The 14,604-nt window shown below is 37.8% G+C and overlaps 1 protein-coding gene across 2 annotated transcripts; it reads right to left on the bottom strand.

The window, feature by feature from the left end:
* Positions 1 to 1,194: 1,194 nt before the first annotated feature.
* On the bottom strand, positions 1,195 to 14,197 carry KBTBD8 (kelch repeat and BTB domain containing 8). Of its 2 annotated transcripts, XM_004035858.5 has the most exons (4): positions 14,058 to 14,197; positions 13,238 to 13,448; positions 8,122 to 9,236; positions 1,195 to 4,481 (listed from the first exon to the last, which is right to left on the bottom strand). In XM_004035858.5, the coding sequence occupies exons 1-4, from the start codon at positions 14,071 to 14,073 to the stop codon at positions 4,018 to 4,020; spliced, it is 1,806 nt and encodes a 601-aa protein (XP_004035906.2). In that variant the 5' UTR covers positions 14,074 to 14,197; the 3' UTR covers positions 1,195 to 4,017. The 2 variants fall into 2 exon arrangements, with proteins under 2 accessions (XP_004035906.2, XP_055237195.1); XM_055381220.2 differs by lacking the exon at positions 13,238 to 13,448 and having other exon boundaries at positions 14,058 to 14,130.
* Between the last annotated feature and the right edge of the window lie 407 nt (positions 14,198 to 14,604).

Below are 14,604 nucleotides of genomic sequence, written 5' to 3'. Positions count from 1 at the left end.
AATAAATCCGTTGCCTTTGTGGAGTGTACATTTCAATGGGGGAAGACACATATGGAAAATAAAGCAGAAAAATAAAGCAGGAGGTATGATGGCGGTGGGGTTGGATGATCTTATTTTACAAAATGTGATCAGAGAAGGCCTCTCCAGTAAGGTGATGTTTTAATAAAAAAGAAAGTGAGTGAGTTGTCAAGATCTATCCAGCAAAAGAGACAGCAAGGGCAAAGTCGCTGTGGAGGTGCTCAGCAGGTTTGAGCAACAGCAAGGTCAGTGTGGCTAAAATAGAGCAAGCCAAGTAAATGGCAACAAGGTTGGGAGGCGTGGATCATGTAAGTATGGAGTTTGGCTGTCATATGAAGGGAGATGGGAAGCCATTGGAAGGATCTGAGCAGAAGAGAAACATGATCTGACTTGTGTTTTAAGAGGATCACTCTGAGTACTGTGTGGAGAAAAGAATAGGTTATGAGGGGTCAAGGGTGATGGAAGACCAGTCAGTGGAAACTGCATTAAGTCAGATAAGATAGGCTGGCTTAGACTAGGGTGACAGTGGTGCAAATGGTATGTGGTCTGAGTCTGGGTGTATTATGAAGGAAGAAGCAACGGGACTTTCTGATGAATTAAACATGAAATATGTAAGAGATTATATAGTGTGGGTATTTGTCCCCTCCAAATCTCATGTCGAAATGTGATCCCCAGTGTTGGAAGTGGGGCCTAGTGGAAGGTATTTGGATCGTGGGGGTGGATTCTTCATCAATGGCTTGGTGCCCTCCCTATGGTAATGAGCGCATGTGAGATCCCGTTGTTAAAGAGACAGGAACCTCCCCCAACTTTCTCTGGCTCCCTCTCTTTCCTGCTCCTGCTTCACCCTCCGCCATGAGCTAAAGCCTCCTGAGGCCTCAATCTCAGGTATTCCTTTACGGTAATGCAAAGTGGACCAACACAAAAGAGTCAAACATAACAAAAGATTTTAGGCCAGAACAAACAGAACAAAGAATTTACCAATATAAGTGAACTAACTTGCTTTAGAATTTAAAAAGTATTATATACATAAAGTAGTTCATTTTTTACCAGAGGACAGGTATTCAATAGATTAAAATCTCATTCCATTCTATCATGACATAAGGTATTTCATGATTTTTTACCAGATTTTAATTCTGCAACACTCACTAGTCATATATCACTTTGCAACACTGGAAGTTTTCAATCAGAAAAGGTTTTATTATAAGAAACAATGACATCAGGTAAAAATGCAAAAAATTGTGCAAGTATGGCAAAATGTTTAAAAATATCTACACATTTGCCCCCACAGGACTACAGTACTTACTACATACCTGAGCACTGAACATTGAATTCCATTTTAAACTGCTTTACATAGGGAATCTGATTCCTTGATGATCACATCCATTTGTTCTCATGACCAATAAAATCAGCTTGATGCTTAAGCATCAACTTTGTGGAACAGAAAACAAAGATGGAAAATAAAGAATACAATTTCTACTTTCCTATAACATAGTTATACCCAGTCCAGTTTTCAATGTGTGAAAAATATATAGGAAAGTGCTACATACATTCTTCAAATGCAAAAACAAAGTTAAAGTGGAACTGGCATTATGTTAGACCTACATTTTAATTCTGTAGTACCCATTGTGCCTTTTACTTAAGGTCTTACCACACTATGAAAATGCACCTTAAATATCTAAACATAAACCCACACATGTCACTAATCTTAGTTTTCTAGGACCTCTTCTGAATCCATTTTAAAAGTGGCAAAATATCCCAGCTATATAATTTAAACAAATAGTTCTTCATACAAAATTCAATATATATTCTACTCCCATAACAAATCCTAAGCCTTGCTTTTGACACACTTAACTTAGATCGTACCCTCCATACAAATTGTTATAGCCAAAAGATCAACTGTTGTGCAGGCTAAAAGAATAAATCTACTGTTGAATTAGCCACAGTATGTCATTCTCTTATATAACATACAGCCCAGGTAAATTGCTAACTCAATGTTCTATGTCATGTTTTCAAGTAATACATTTTTCTAAATACACAAGATTGTCAAAAAGCGGCAGGAAATCTTATTCAACAAAGCTTTCAAAAATAAGTTACATGAACATCTCTTTCAAAAAAATTGTTTTTTCTCTCTCCTCAGCAATGCAAAACTGTAAAGAATGATTTTTAAAATACACAGTAATAACTCCAAAACATCATGATGATAAAAACAAAAACAAAACAGAAGATAAAACTGGGGAGGTAAAAATGTTGACAAAGTTTATACAGAGATTACAGACATACTATTAACACCAATCAGAAGAAACCACATATCTAGCTAAGACTAGATTTTAAAATGTTAATTCTAGAAATGCTGTCCATTTTAACTTCTGCTTCAGAAAACATTCCCTACTTGTAGAGGTCTATGTAAAGCAGTTTGGAAAGTTTCTGAAAAACGAGGTATGTGATGCAAAGAGGCAATGTTTTCAATTTGTTTCACAGTATCACATTACAATTTGTGCAAGATTTTTAAAATACGAACCATGCCAGTTTGCTTTCAAGTGAATACAAATATTGTGATTGAGGGCAAAATCTGTCCTATGCTTATACCCTTTATGAATTACGCTAGGCTTAGTAAAACATGTTACTGATCCAAATGCCTGCCTTAGGTATACAAATAAGTTGGTTTGTCCTTCATGTTAATATTCCTAACTGATTGTTAGAAATTTCATCAGTTAAATGCAAAAAATGCTTTAGTACCTAGAAAGCTATGGTTCTGTTCACTCACTCTTTTCCTTTTCAATCACCTTCAGCTAGAAGGAGGATTCCAATGTAAAAGTATTCATCACTGTTAAGTGCAAAAATGGAAAAAAAAAAATGAGGTTTTAATTGTAATATGAAACTTAAAGACATTAAATTAGACCACTGCAGGAATTTTGTTTCTGGAAAGCAGAATTTTAAAAGTAGGTATAAAACTTCACATTATGCTCTGTGCAGAAGAGAAATAAGTTACCTTTCCTTGTACCAATAATGAATGGACAGGTAGATGGAAGAGAAGGTTGGGCTACAAATGGCCCATGTTAGTGCAAACTGGGTATAATGTTCCTACTATTCTAAGATTGAGTCCAGTTAGATGAATAACTGGCCATACCCTCCTATCACATAAGTAGAGAATCTTGTGAAATCACAAGAGTTCAACAGGTAAAGTACTATGGCCATGAAATCCACACCAATTTGAAAGATAGGCATAGGCTCAGACCATTTAAATCCATCTAGTTATACACATGAATTAAGTTAGACTAGCACCAGCCACCTGTGAATATGAGCACTTTTCCAGATTTTCACAAAGGAGACAGTGTTAGCACTTGAAAAAGTCATCGACAGAAAACTGCCACTTTAAAACTTTAGCTTAACTTAAAATTACATGGGAAATGGAAACAATCAGACTAAAAGCTCTTTCTGAGACTAATTTTTTCTTTGATCTACTCTAATAATAGAACACATTTAAATCTCAGTACACTTGAAAACAGTACACAAAAATAGATACATATAAATATTAAGAATGAGGATCTAAGTTAGTGCTTCTCTGTGTTAGAGAGGTCACAGCTAAAGTCCTAGTGATATTGCCTCAGATTGTTACCCGTATTTAAAATTAAAAGTCACATCAAACGAGTTTAGATGTCTTTACCCAATAATACCCTAAATGCTCTTATAAGAGTGCATAGTTGTCCTGATTCATCTGGTACCTCAGTTACTATTTATCACAAAATTATAAAATGAAATGATTAATTTTATGCCAGGAAAAAAAAATGCTGATAATTGCACTTTGTTATCTTTTCCTTACTGAAATGAAATGTCACAAGGACGAAGGAAAATCCCTCCCTACCCTGCAATCTTTAAGCATACCCATTTTCCATGTATAAAACTCTCTCAGCTTTCTGAAATACTGTCAGCACTCTTTTGTATCAAAGACAAGTTTCCTAAGAATGAGATGCCAGTGATGCACTAAGGCCTGCTACTCATTTAGAGTACTTTCTGAAGACACTGAGGATACAGTTTAGCAACAGCACATTCAAAATGCCGGCCAAGGTCCCAGAGCCGATCTGGGGTCTCATACACTTTCATCCACTGGTCAGCAATGTCATCATATTGGTAAAGGGAATTTTTTCTGCTGGTTCTGAAGACGTGTTCTTCAACAGTCACTTGAGTAGCTCGAACAAATAAATGGAGTTTGTTCTGGAAAAGTACCAGTTTAAGGTATGGATTTATGGACTGATCACATGGAAAGTCTTTCTTACGAGTCCATTTATTTAGCTCAATATCATAGGCTTCTACAGTAAACATACGTTGATGATTTCCACAGGTTCCAGCTATGTAGTAGATAGAGTCCTTGTATACAGCTGCTAAGCCCTGGATTCTAGGCACAGTCATGGGGGTTAAGAAACCCCAGTAGTCTTTTTGAGGCTCATAGAAGAGGAAAAATTCTCCTAAAAAAAAAAAAAAGAAAACAAGAATATGTAAATTTTTATGTTTGGTTTTTGGTTATACGTTGTAACTACAACCTCTAAAGATTAAAGGGCATAATTTTCTATATATTTCACTTTCTAAAACATTTCTTTTATAATCTCCTGAGATACATTCATATGGGTTACAAAATACCTTAAAACTTTGTCATTCCATGACACAGTATAACAGATAATATTATAATCAACCTGAATTGGAAGGTTTGTATTGGGAAGGTACAAGGAGTTACTTGAGCTTGATGGCAGAATTGTTAAGAGCTTGATTCTGGCCGGGCACAGTGGCTCACGCCTGTAATCCCAGCACTTTGGGAGGCTGAGACGGGTGGATTACTTGAGGTCAGGAGTTTGAGACCAGCCTGGCCAACATGGTGAAACCCCATCTCCATTAAAAATACAAAAATTAGCCAGGTGTGGTGGCAGGCACCTGTAATTCCAGCTACTCAGGAGGCTAAGGCAGGAGAATCACTTGAACCCAGGAGGTGAAGGATGCAGTGAGCCAAGATCACACCACTGCACTCCAGCCTGGGTAACAATGTGAGACTCCATCTCAAAAAAAAAAAAAAAAACCACAAACTTGATTCTATTTGGTCTATCCAATTTGTGTGTTTATAGAAAATTCATTTTACTCTAGCTCTAAAAAAGCATTATTAGTAATGTTCAGCCAGTAAGACCAAAATGCATACATGTAACATCATCATAAATATGCCATGATAAATGTGTATGCTATTTAATTAGAAGACAGCAGATGGAATTGTGCAGATTTATGCTTATGGGTCACTGATGTGCTTACCTGAATGTTGCTATAATGCAAAGAGAAATATTCAGCAGGAGAAAACATGACTTTAATAAGATAGAAAACACATACGTGGTTTGTGACGTTGACTTTGAGTCAGTTTCTATTTTGATTTGATAATAAAAAGGTATGCTGAGTCAGACTGCCAATATGAAAATGTCTGAAAGAATTAAAGTAGTGAAGATTTACAATAGTTTTGCTAATTATAGCATTTGTTTAAAATCTTTGTAATAAAAATCTGAACACTTTATGAACAGATTAAATGATACTTCAATAGCCACAGATAGTACAACATAAGCTTCTGACTATGCATGTCAGGTTTATTTATGTAAAGAGGCTTTGTTTAGATTAGAAATACCAGATTCTAAATTGAGCTTCCCCTTGAAAACTGTTTTGAACTAGGGTTACTCTTATCTACAAATTCAACTACCTACTTCATAACAGTGATGCTTTGCCTTCAACTAACTTAAAATAGCCTGTAAAGCTCCCAGATTTGCTCGCACATCATCTGCCCTTATTGCCTAACTTGTAACAGGATTCTTGATAAATAAGGTAGGAAATTTAAACTTTGTAATGTGTGCTACTTCTCTATAAATTTCTTATAGATAAGAAAGTAAAGACGACACACCAAAGAAGTTGAATGTTAAAATCTAAAGTACTCTTTAATAAAAGTTAAAGCTAATAATATGCAATTAAGAAACCCTTAGGGCTTCAGAGTCCTCTTATATAAAATATAACCTCAAATTAAATGATGTTAATTCCAGCCCTGAAATTCTATTAATTCATTGCTAGTTTGCTTTAGTATTTGCATTAATATACAAACTTCACATTCCAAATAGGAATCTAATTCTACCTCCACCAACTAACAGTTAGGCAGTAAGACCAAAATACACACATACACAGACAGCTTCATCATACTGGATGACATAACCTATCCAAGTATACTGGACGGATCATACATCCATTCTTATATTCCATTTTTCCGCAAGACAGCAAACCCAAATCATGGCCTGTGCTTCTATTTAACTAAAATAAGGAACCAGAGAGTACAACTCCTTCTGAGGAATTAACTTGACACTGAACTTAAACAAATGAGCTCGGATATTACTAGGAAATTTTTAGTTAAATAAAGGATTAGAGCAAGGAACACAATTTTAAAAAAAAAACAATGGTGGGAGGCCAAGGTGGGTGGATCACTGCAGGTCAGGAGTTCAAGACCAGCCTGGTCAACATAGTGAAACGCCGACTCTACCAAAAATACAAAAATTAGCCAGGCATGGTGGCAGTTGCCTGAGACTGAGGTGGAAGAATCATGTGAACCCAGGAGGCGGAGGTTGAAGTCAGCCAAGATCATGCCACTGCACTCCAGCCTGGGTGACAGAGTGAGACCCTGTCTCAAAAAAAAAAAGAGAAAGAAAGAAATGAAAGAAAAGAAGAGAAGGGGAAGGGGGAGGGGAAAGAAGAAAGAAAGAAAACAATGGGATAAGGGCAGTCATGCATCAATTAATGACAGGGACATATTCTGAGAAATGCATCATTAAGTGATAGTTGTCCTTGTGGGAAGAACATCATAGAGCATACTTACACAAACCTAGACGGGAGCTTACTACACACCTAGGCTACATTGTAGCCTATTGCTCCTAGGCTACAAAACTGTACAGCATGTGACTGTACTGAGTACTCTAGGCAACAGTAACACAATGGGAAGCATTTTTGTATCTAAACATATCTAAACATGGAACAAGTACAGTAAAAATATGCTATCATAATCTTATAGGACCACCATTGTGTATGTGATCCATCATTGACCAAAACATTACATGGCACATGACTGTATATCTTCATAGAAGCTGCTCCTTTTCCTTCAGTAGTAGTGTGAGAAAAACATCAATTAAGAGACACATACGAGGAATAAGGATGTTGCTATTATCTACACTGCATTAAACATTCAAGCAACTAAAATGTCTAAGAAACCAAATAAAAGGAAAATATTAGTTATCACAAATCAGAGCCTTGAATCAAATGTCTTATTTACTCTGACTCAGTCACTCTACCTCTACTGTATTTTTGCCAAAGTAGTAGTCCTTAGCAGTTAAAAAAACAAACAAAAAACAAAACAAAACAAACACTACATATATCAGATAGTCCCACTTAAAATGGCAAACCAAAAAAAAAGGGACATCTCAAAGTTTTCCGGTGAAAAAAATTGAAAATGTATTATGAAAGGCAACATAAACAGCAGTGAAGGTGAAACTTGAAGACTATACTTCCAAACTCTTTGTAATTAAATTTCATAATTTTTGCAATAATAAGGCTTATATAAAACTCTTCGGTAACTAAATAGTATAACTTAATTAATGCTTTGTTCTTTTCTCTTTTAAACTAATCCAGTAAATTCCATAGAATACCAGTTGCTACAACATCTCAATTTTACTCAAGAGCAAAAACAGCCATGTAACAACCTTGCTATTTATTTCAAGTCCTACAAACTACTCTGAAATAGTTATCCCAAAATGCCGAACTATTATTTATTGAAGAATGTTTTCAAAAATAGTTATTCTACATGATATCAAGACACAAAATCATTAAAAAGTATAGGATTATTTTAGTAATTTAACAATACCTGCCTTTTTTTAATTCAAGAGTTTATTTTCTTTATAGCTCTTTACAAAACACACTGTTCCAATAGTTTGATAAGGAAGCTGGAGGTATTCCTCAATTAACGGGAACACAACTGTTTCAGTATAATTAAGTAAACCACCACTTGATGTGTTACCCTTCCATGAAAAACTAAATCACTTAGGCACCTACCCTGTAAAACATAGATCTTCTCTTTGTACTCCACAGCATTATGAAATTCCATTGCAACTGGCATCGCGCAAACAGTCGTCCAACAATTCTCTCTACTGTCGTAGCACTCAACAGATTTTAGTGAGTTTCTCCCATCACCTTCATAAACACGACCTCCGATTGCATACATTTTACCACAGCAATAGACAAGTTTGCAGCCTATTCTGGCTCGAAGCAAGGATGGTTTGGATAGCCATCTATTGGTGGAATGATCATACATCCAGAAATCATTTTCTGCCTTATGGTCGATGGAGACCTCACTGCTGCTTGGCCTGTATCCTCCTGCAATGTAAATGTCATTATCTGGTGATACAAGAATCCCAACTTCTCTCAGGTCATTTGGTGGTTTGCATAGTTTAAACACCCTTCCTGTGACTATATCTAGACAAGGCACTGTTTGCTTCTTTCCTGAGTGTTTGTGGGCAGCATCAAAACATATGATCATTTCAGAAGCAGTCATTCCAAGCCTCTGTGTACAGCCATTGGTGTTGGATGGTCCCTTTTCTACACAGCTTTTGGCTATAGCCTGTGCAAACTGAGGTGGAATTTTCTCTATAAAGGTATCTTCCATCAGAGGAAAACGTATGCATTTAGCAAAAATTTCTGGAAGGTGCACTTCTCTTTCATTCTGTTCATGCTCAAACCACCTTATAATGCTTTCATAAACATGCTCTTCTCGGTCTACATTTAAATCGTCACTGTCTAGTATACTTATCAGTTGGTCTTTTGTCAACTGGAGAAACTCTTGTTCTTTGGTGACACACAGAAACTTTTTACGAATGTATTCTTTTGATCGATCTCCGAGTTCCTGATGACCATAATGATCAGCAAAGATAAAGACCCCAATAGAATTCTGTGGGTCCAAATGACTGATCATATACTTAGCACATTGGTCTTGGATGGAAGGAATCTGGAAGATGCTAGCTGCAGTGAACAAGGCTTGAACATTGGCCTCTGTGAGAATAACTCTGGAAGTGTAGGCATAGTTCAACACTAAATCCATCGATTCAGCTTCAACACCAACTATTCGAACTTCTTTTTGAGTACTTTCTGTAAGGCCGCTAGTGAACATGGATCTAAGAAGGAAAGAGTGGTTAATATTACACGTATGCTATAAATCAAAATTATTGTGGCAAGATTTTAAAAGTACAAAGTTACCACAAAGATAACCTTTTGAAACAGAATATTTCCTAAAATAGTCCCTGATATTCTGAATAGGAGTAAAAATTGATAATGTATCAGAAGGATGTAGTCTGGCTAACCTCAAAACCCATATTCTCAGGGCTAGCCCGCTGTGTGCCAACTATGAAAAAAGGAGAGTACACCTAAGTAAATGCAAATCAAAAGGTGACACACATTTTCCAGGTCACTTTATTTTCCTAGAAGCCCCTATCTAGAGTCCTGGTCAAGTTGCCTTAGGGACATCAGATCTTAAATTGGGCCATGCCAGTCAGAAAGCTTAAGAATACTGGCCCAGTGTGGTGGCTCACGCCTGTAATTCCAGCACTTTAGGAGGCCAAGGTGGGTGGATCACATGAGGTCAGGAGTTCAAAATCTGCCTGGCCAAGACGGTGAAACCCCATCTCTACTAAAATAAAAAATTAGCCGGGCGTGGTGGCACATCCCTGTAATCCCAGCTACTCAGGAGGCTGAGGCAGGAGAATCGCTTGAACCCGGAAGGTGGAGGTTGCAGTGAGCTGAGTGCCAGCCTGAAAGACACAGTGAGACTCCATCTCAAAAAAAAAAAAAAAAAAAAAAAAAGAATACCTATAAAGGTATCAACATGATACATTAGCATACAAAGATACAGCCTAATAAAAACTTTTCATGTCCTGGTGAAAATTACAAGGCAACTTGTATCCAAAATATATCTTTAAAATGTTCATCTTAGAAAAGCAAGAAGTTCTTTAAAAGTACATATTCTCCACCTACTCCTTTTTAAAACTGTCATCTTTTGAATGCTGCCTTAACCATTATAAGTAATATAATAATCACTTCACTTACCCTTGGAAATTTTGAGAACATTTGCTTAAAAGGAAATACTTCATTTTCTCAAAGATACCATATTTTACCTACCTAAATCTAGACATAAATAAAGATTATGGTAGAGTCAATATATAATGCCTCTTTTAAACAGAGTTTAACAGTTAACTGATTCTTTGAAGATAATGGTTTTTAAAACCCTAAACTTTTACCTTCGAGACCGAGTTGGTTTTTTCTATTATTAAAATATTGTTGTATTTATGGGATTTTCTTGACCGAATCATTAAGCAGCCTGGCTCTTTAAGTATTAGTCACTTGCAAACATCATTTGCCTTTCTTTTCGCTCCTTTAAAGTTTCATTCTAGATGATCCAGACTCATCCTATTTAATTTTTGTGATGTTATGAAAAATGAATTGCAAAGATTTCCAGTCACTTAAAAAATATCTCTCAAATTCATGGAATTAATTTTAAAATGCAGTATGAGAAACACTGGAGGTACAAGGACTCAACTTGCTGCCCAGGTTAATCATTTTTGAGTCCTGTTTTCACTTCTACAATGTACATTTTAATTTAGTATCACACTGACTTTTTTGATGACTAAAAACTAGATGTTCCTACGTATGTGCTGGTTTTCAATTCAGGTGCTGAAAGACTCACCGATACAGCTACCAATTAAAAAGAAAAATAAAGCCCTGCATTAGGGAGAGATTAACTCCCAAAGGAAGACATTACCACATATCCCTTTATCATGGGAACTACTGCTGACTTGAATAGGCTCATCTTACACACAGGAGTGGTCTCACACTTCATGAGTTTTCCTCTGTTCTAGTAAGTTCTTCATGTAAACTCAACATAAATGAAGCCAGGGCACTTCCTCACACAAAATCCAGAGCAGCAAAAAATTTCTAATAATCATACAAATTTCAATTCTGATGAGTTACTGGTATCATGAAACAGCCATTCCAGATTTCCAGCCGTTCTAATTCTTCCACTAGTGATGCAAGATGTAGAAACATTAAGTATGATTTTCTACATCCCACACAGGAAGCAGCGCTGGTACCAAGAAACTTCGGTACAAAAACCTCTAGCAAGAGATCAAATTCTAATCCTTGAGGTTTCTAGCCAAATATCTTTATTTCAATGCACATATCGTATCCCCAGAAAATTTCTCAAGTATTTTTTACTCCTTTTAAAAATTGACTTAACAAAATTAAAGAATTTAAGATTTTAAGGAATCAAGAAAATTAGGAATCTATCATAGTATACTTCTTTTAAAGTAAAATTTTTTTCTAGGTCTTCAAAAATAAAAAATGAAACTGCAAGGTGAAAATGTCATACTTATGTAAAGTTACTAAGTATACTTATTAAGTATTATACTTAATAAGTATACTTAATATGTATACATATATCATATTTATTATGTATGCTTACTAAGTATTATAGTTAATAAGTATACTTAGTAAGCATACATAAGTATGACATTTAAATGATATAATCCAGATTATTAAATTTCAGTAAGATATAGACATTTTTACTTTGCACTTTTTGTTTTGTTTTGTTTTGTTTTTGTTTTTACTATTCAAAGGCAATATACAATAAAAATGTTTTAAAGGAAACTGTACCCACTCTTGTTCCTTAAAAGTCATATGGCTACTAAGAAGCCTGGCTCTGGAATCAAATGTAGCCTCTGCCATTTACTTGTTGGATAGATGATTTAGGCAGGTTATTAAAACTCAATCTCACTGAGCCTCAGCTTCTTCATAAGTAAAATGGAACAACAACTATGCAGAGATAGGATTATAAAGATTATATAAGGCAATACATGTAAAGTAAGCTTAGCCTAGAGCTTGATAAGTAGTAACTGTGACATATATTTAAACATACAAATGACCTAACCATATCTAATAGATAATCTGGGTAAGTGAATCTCACTAGAAGTTTCCATTACCAGGCCAAACTTCATACCTTCTGCATATGTGAGTTTTTTTTTTTTCCAGCTCACTGTCTTGCGATGATTAATACTTAGTAGTCCAATGACCTACCCTAGGCAAGTCTAAACGGTTACATCACAAGCATCAGACTGAAGTGACTATATTTAACCCAGTATTCTGAGAAAGAGGAACCAGAAACTACTGTTGGAACATTATATGGTTATGTGCCCTATAAAGGTAAGCACCTTCAAAAGGAAAAATCACATTCAGAGTGTGGTTGATAACTTTACTATTATTTATGCACCACTTGTGAATACTGAAAGGCTTAAAGTGAGCATTTGACACAAAAGAAGTTAAGCCCATGCAGAAAACTGCCTTTTCCACTCATCTTAAAGTAGGAAGTTATTTTTCAGACCCAAGTTTTTAAATTTTACTTTTAAAAGTTTTATAGTAAACAATATAAGTAAAAATAAAAACTTCGTTTAACATACTTCTAGAAATCTTGGATATTATTAATTTGGGGCCTTAGGCACAAAGAAACTATATTCATTCTTGCTTTGACCCCCATAGCATTTAAACAATCTATTGAGTGGTAATTTGTTTTTGAAGGAACATGCTACATGTTTTAAACTCTTTTATAAAAGAGTCCCATACACTAAAGAAACATGCATTATGGATAACTTTTTGAAAGAAATTCTAGATCAGCACTGTCCAATAAAATTGTCAATGATGAAAATGCTGTATCTCTGTGCTGCCCAATATGGCAGCCACTAGCTGCAGGTGACCACCAAGCACTCAAAAAGTATTTAGTGTACCTGGGGAACTAAATGTTTTATTTTATTTAACTTATAATTTAAGTTTAAACAGCCACACATGGCTACTGGCTTCCATACTGACCAGCACAAGTCTAGATTTTCTGGTCATTTACCTCAAACACACACACACAGGCCCACTAACTTAAAAACCAATCACCCGAAATCTAGAAGAATCCCTCAAGTCAAAAGAAGGTCTTAGTAAGAGAGGACCTGTTTTCTAGTCTCAAGAAACAAAGTCATTGGTTTCATTTCATTATAGCATCTCAATATAAACATCAAGTGGACAATACTGAGGGGGAAAGGGAGCTTGGTGCAGATACCAACAGAAGTTCCTACCATCATCATACCTGAAGTAAGGGCTGATTGCAGCAAGAACGTTTCTATGACAGGAAAATGTTTTCCCGTGATCCACTTCCACTACAATGTCTGTCAACTGTCCTTCATCGTACATTGTTTTGAGTTGCTTAAGAATACTGCAAGCATGGAAGGGGTCCATGGCATCGCTGGCTGGGTCTGAAGATGGAATCCCATTCGGTGTTGGGGAAGACTTACTTAAATCTAGGAGGAGAAAAATCGTACAACTACAAGAAGTGCCGAGCCAGTTACGGCATCGCGGGATTTTTCTGTTTGTGTGTCTGCTTGCTAGGCTTTTTCCCCCTACAAGATATATACAAATGTCTGTGGATATACACACGACCTCGTGGGACCGCGAGTTTAGGATCTGGGAGACAGAGGGCGGAGCGCGATCGGCGGAACAAGTTCAAAGGCCAGCCTGCTCCTGCGGAGCCCGGCGAGCCCGGCACCCGTGCTCGCGGAGGGAACGCGCTCGCAGCCCAGGAGAGGCGTCTGCGCGGACTCCGCCGAGAGCCGAGGGCAGAGCCTCACGAGGGAAGCTCGAACAACGGCGGCCGCCGGTGCCCCCTCAAGCCGCCTCCCGCTGCCTCCTGGGGCGCAGCGCCGGCGGGTACCCAGCCTCCCCATCCCGGTCCCGCCGGACCGCCCACCGCCCTCCGCACCATTCATCCTCCCTCTTCTCATTCCCCTCCACCGCTTCATCCTTCCCTCTAGCTCCGCAATGCTACGTCCTCATCCCACTGCCTGTGGCCGGCCCCGGCCCACCTTCCCCCTCACCTCCCTCCACGCCGCCCTGGCCACCACACGACCCACCTGCCGACGCGGCCATTTCTCGATGGGGCCCCGGCTCCAGCTATTTAAAAAGGAAATGTCATTTCGCTTCTCTAGCTCCCGGGTTCCGGCTCTTCTAAGCTTCCCCTGGCCAATGGGGTGTCCTGTGCATCTGGCTCCGCCCCTAGCTTCCGAATTCCTGGCGCTGATTGGCCACGACGCGAGCACATGCGTGTCGGGAAATGTAGTTTGATTGCCCCGGCTCCCGCGTGGTCCGGGTCGGGCGGAGGCCCAAGCCGGGAATTCCTATTGGCTGATTCGGATGGAGGTGGAGAGCAGGGAGCTGGCCAGCCTGTGGCCGTCGAGCGCGCAGTGCCTGCCGGGAGAGGTAGTCTTCTGGCGGAGGAGAACTGTCATTCTGAGGGGCTGGGGTAGGGAAAGCTCTTCAAGTGCGAATTTCCCCATTTTAGGCCTGTCTCCTGGCCCCCGGCACATTTTTTTTACCTTTTTCTTCTTCCGTAAACTTCCTGCCAGTGACTAGCTTCCGGTATGAAATCAAACTCTGCGTGAGAGCTGTAAAACCAGAAAA

Source organism: Gorilla gorilla, chromosome 2 (assembly GCF_029281585.2).
Source record: "Gorilla gorilla gorilla isolate KB3781 chromosome 2, NHGRI_mGorGor1-v2.1_pri, whole genome shotgun sequence".
Lineage (NCBI taxonomy): Eukaryota > Metazoa > Chordata > Mammalia > Primates > Hominidae > Gorilla > Gorilla gorilla.
Note: the sequence above shows the minus strand (reverse complement) of the source record. Positions and strands in the feature narration are given on the sequence as shown.

Excerpts from the sequence above, each read along its gene's own strand:
- KBTBD8 (XM_004035858.5), bottom strand. Across the intron at positions 9,237-13,237 it reads GCAATCAGCCCTTACTTCAG|ATCCATGTTCACTAGCGGCC; the intron begins GTATGATGATGG and ends TTTCCTTCTTAG. Across the intron at positions 4,482-8,121 it reads GAAGATCTATGTTTTACAGG|GAGAATTTTTCCTCTTCTAT; the intron begins GTAGGTGCCTAA and ends TTTTTTTTTTAG.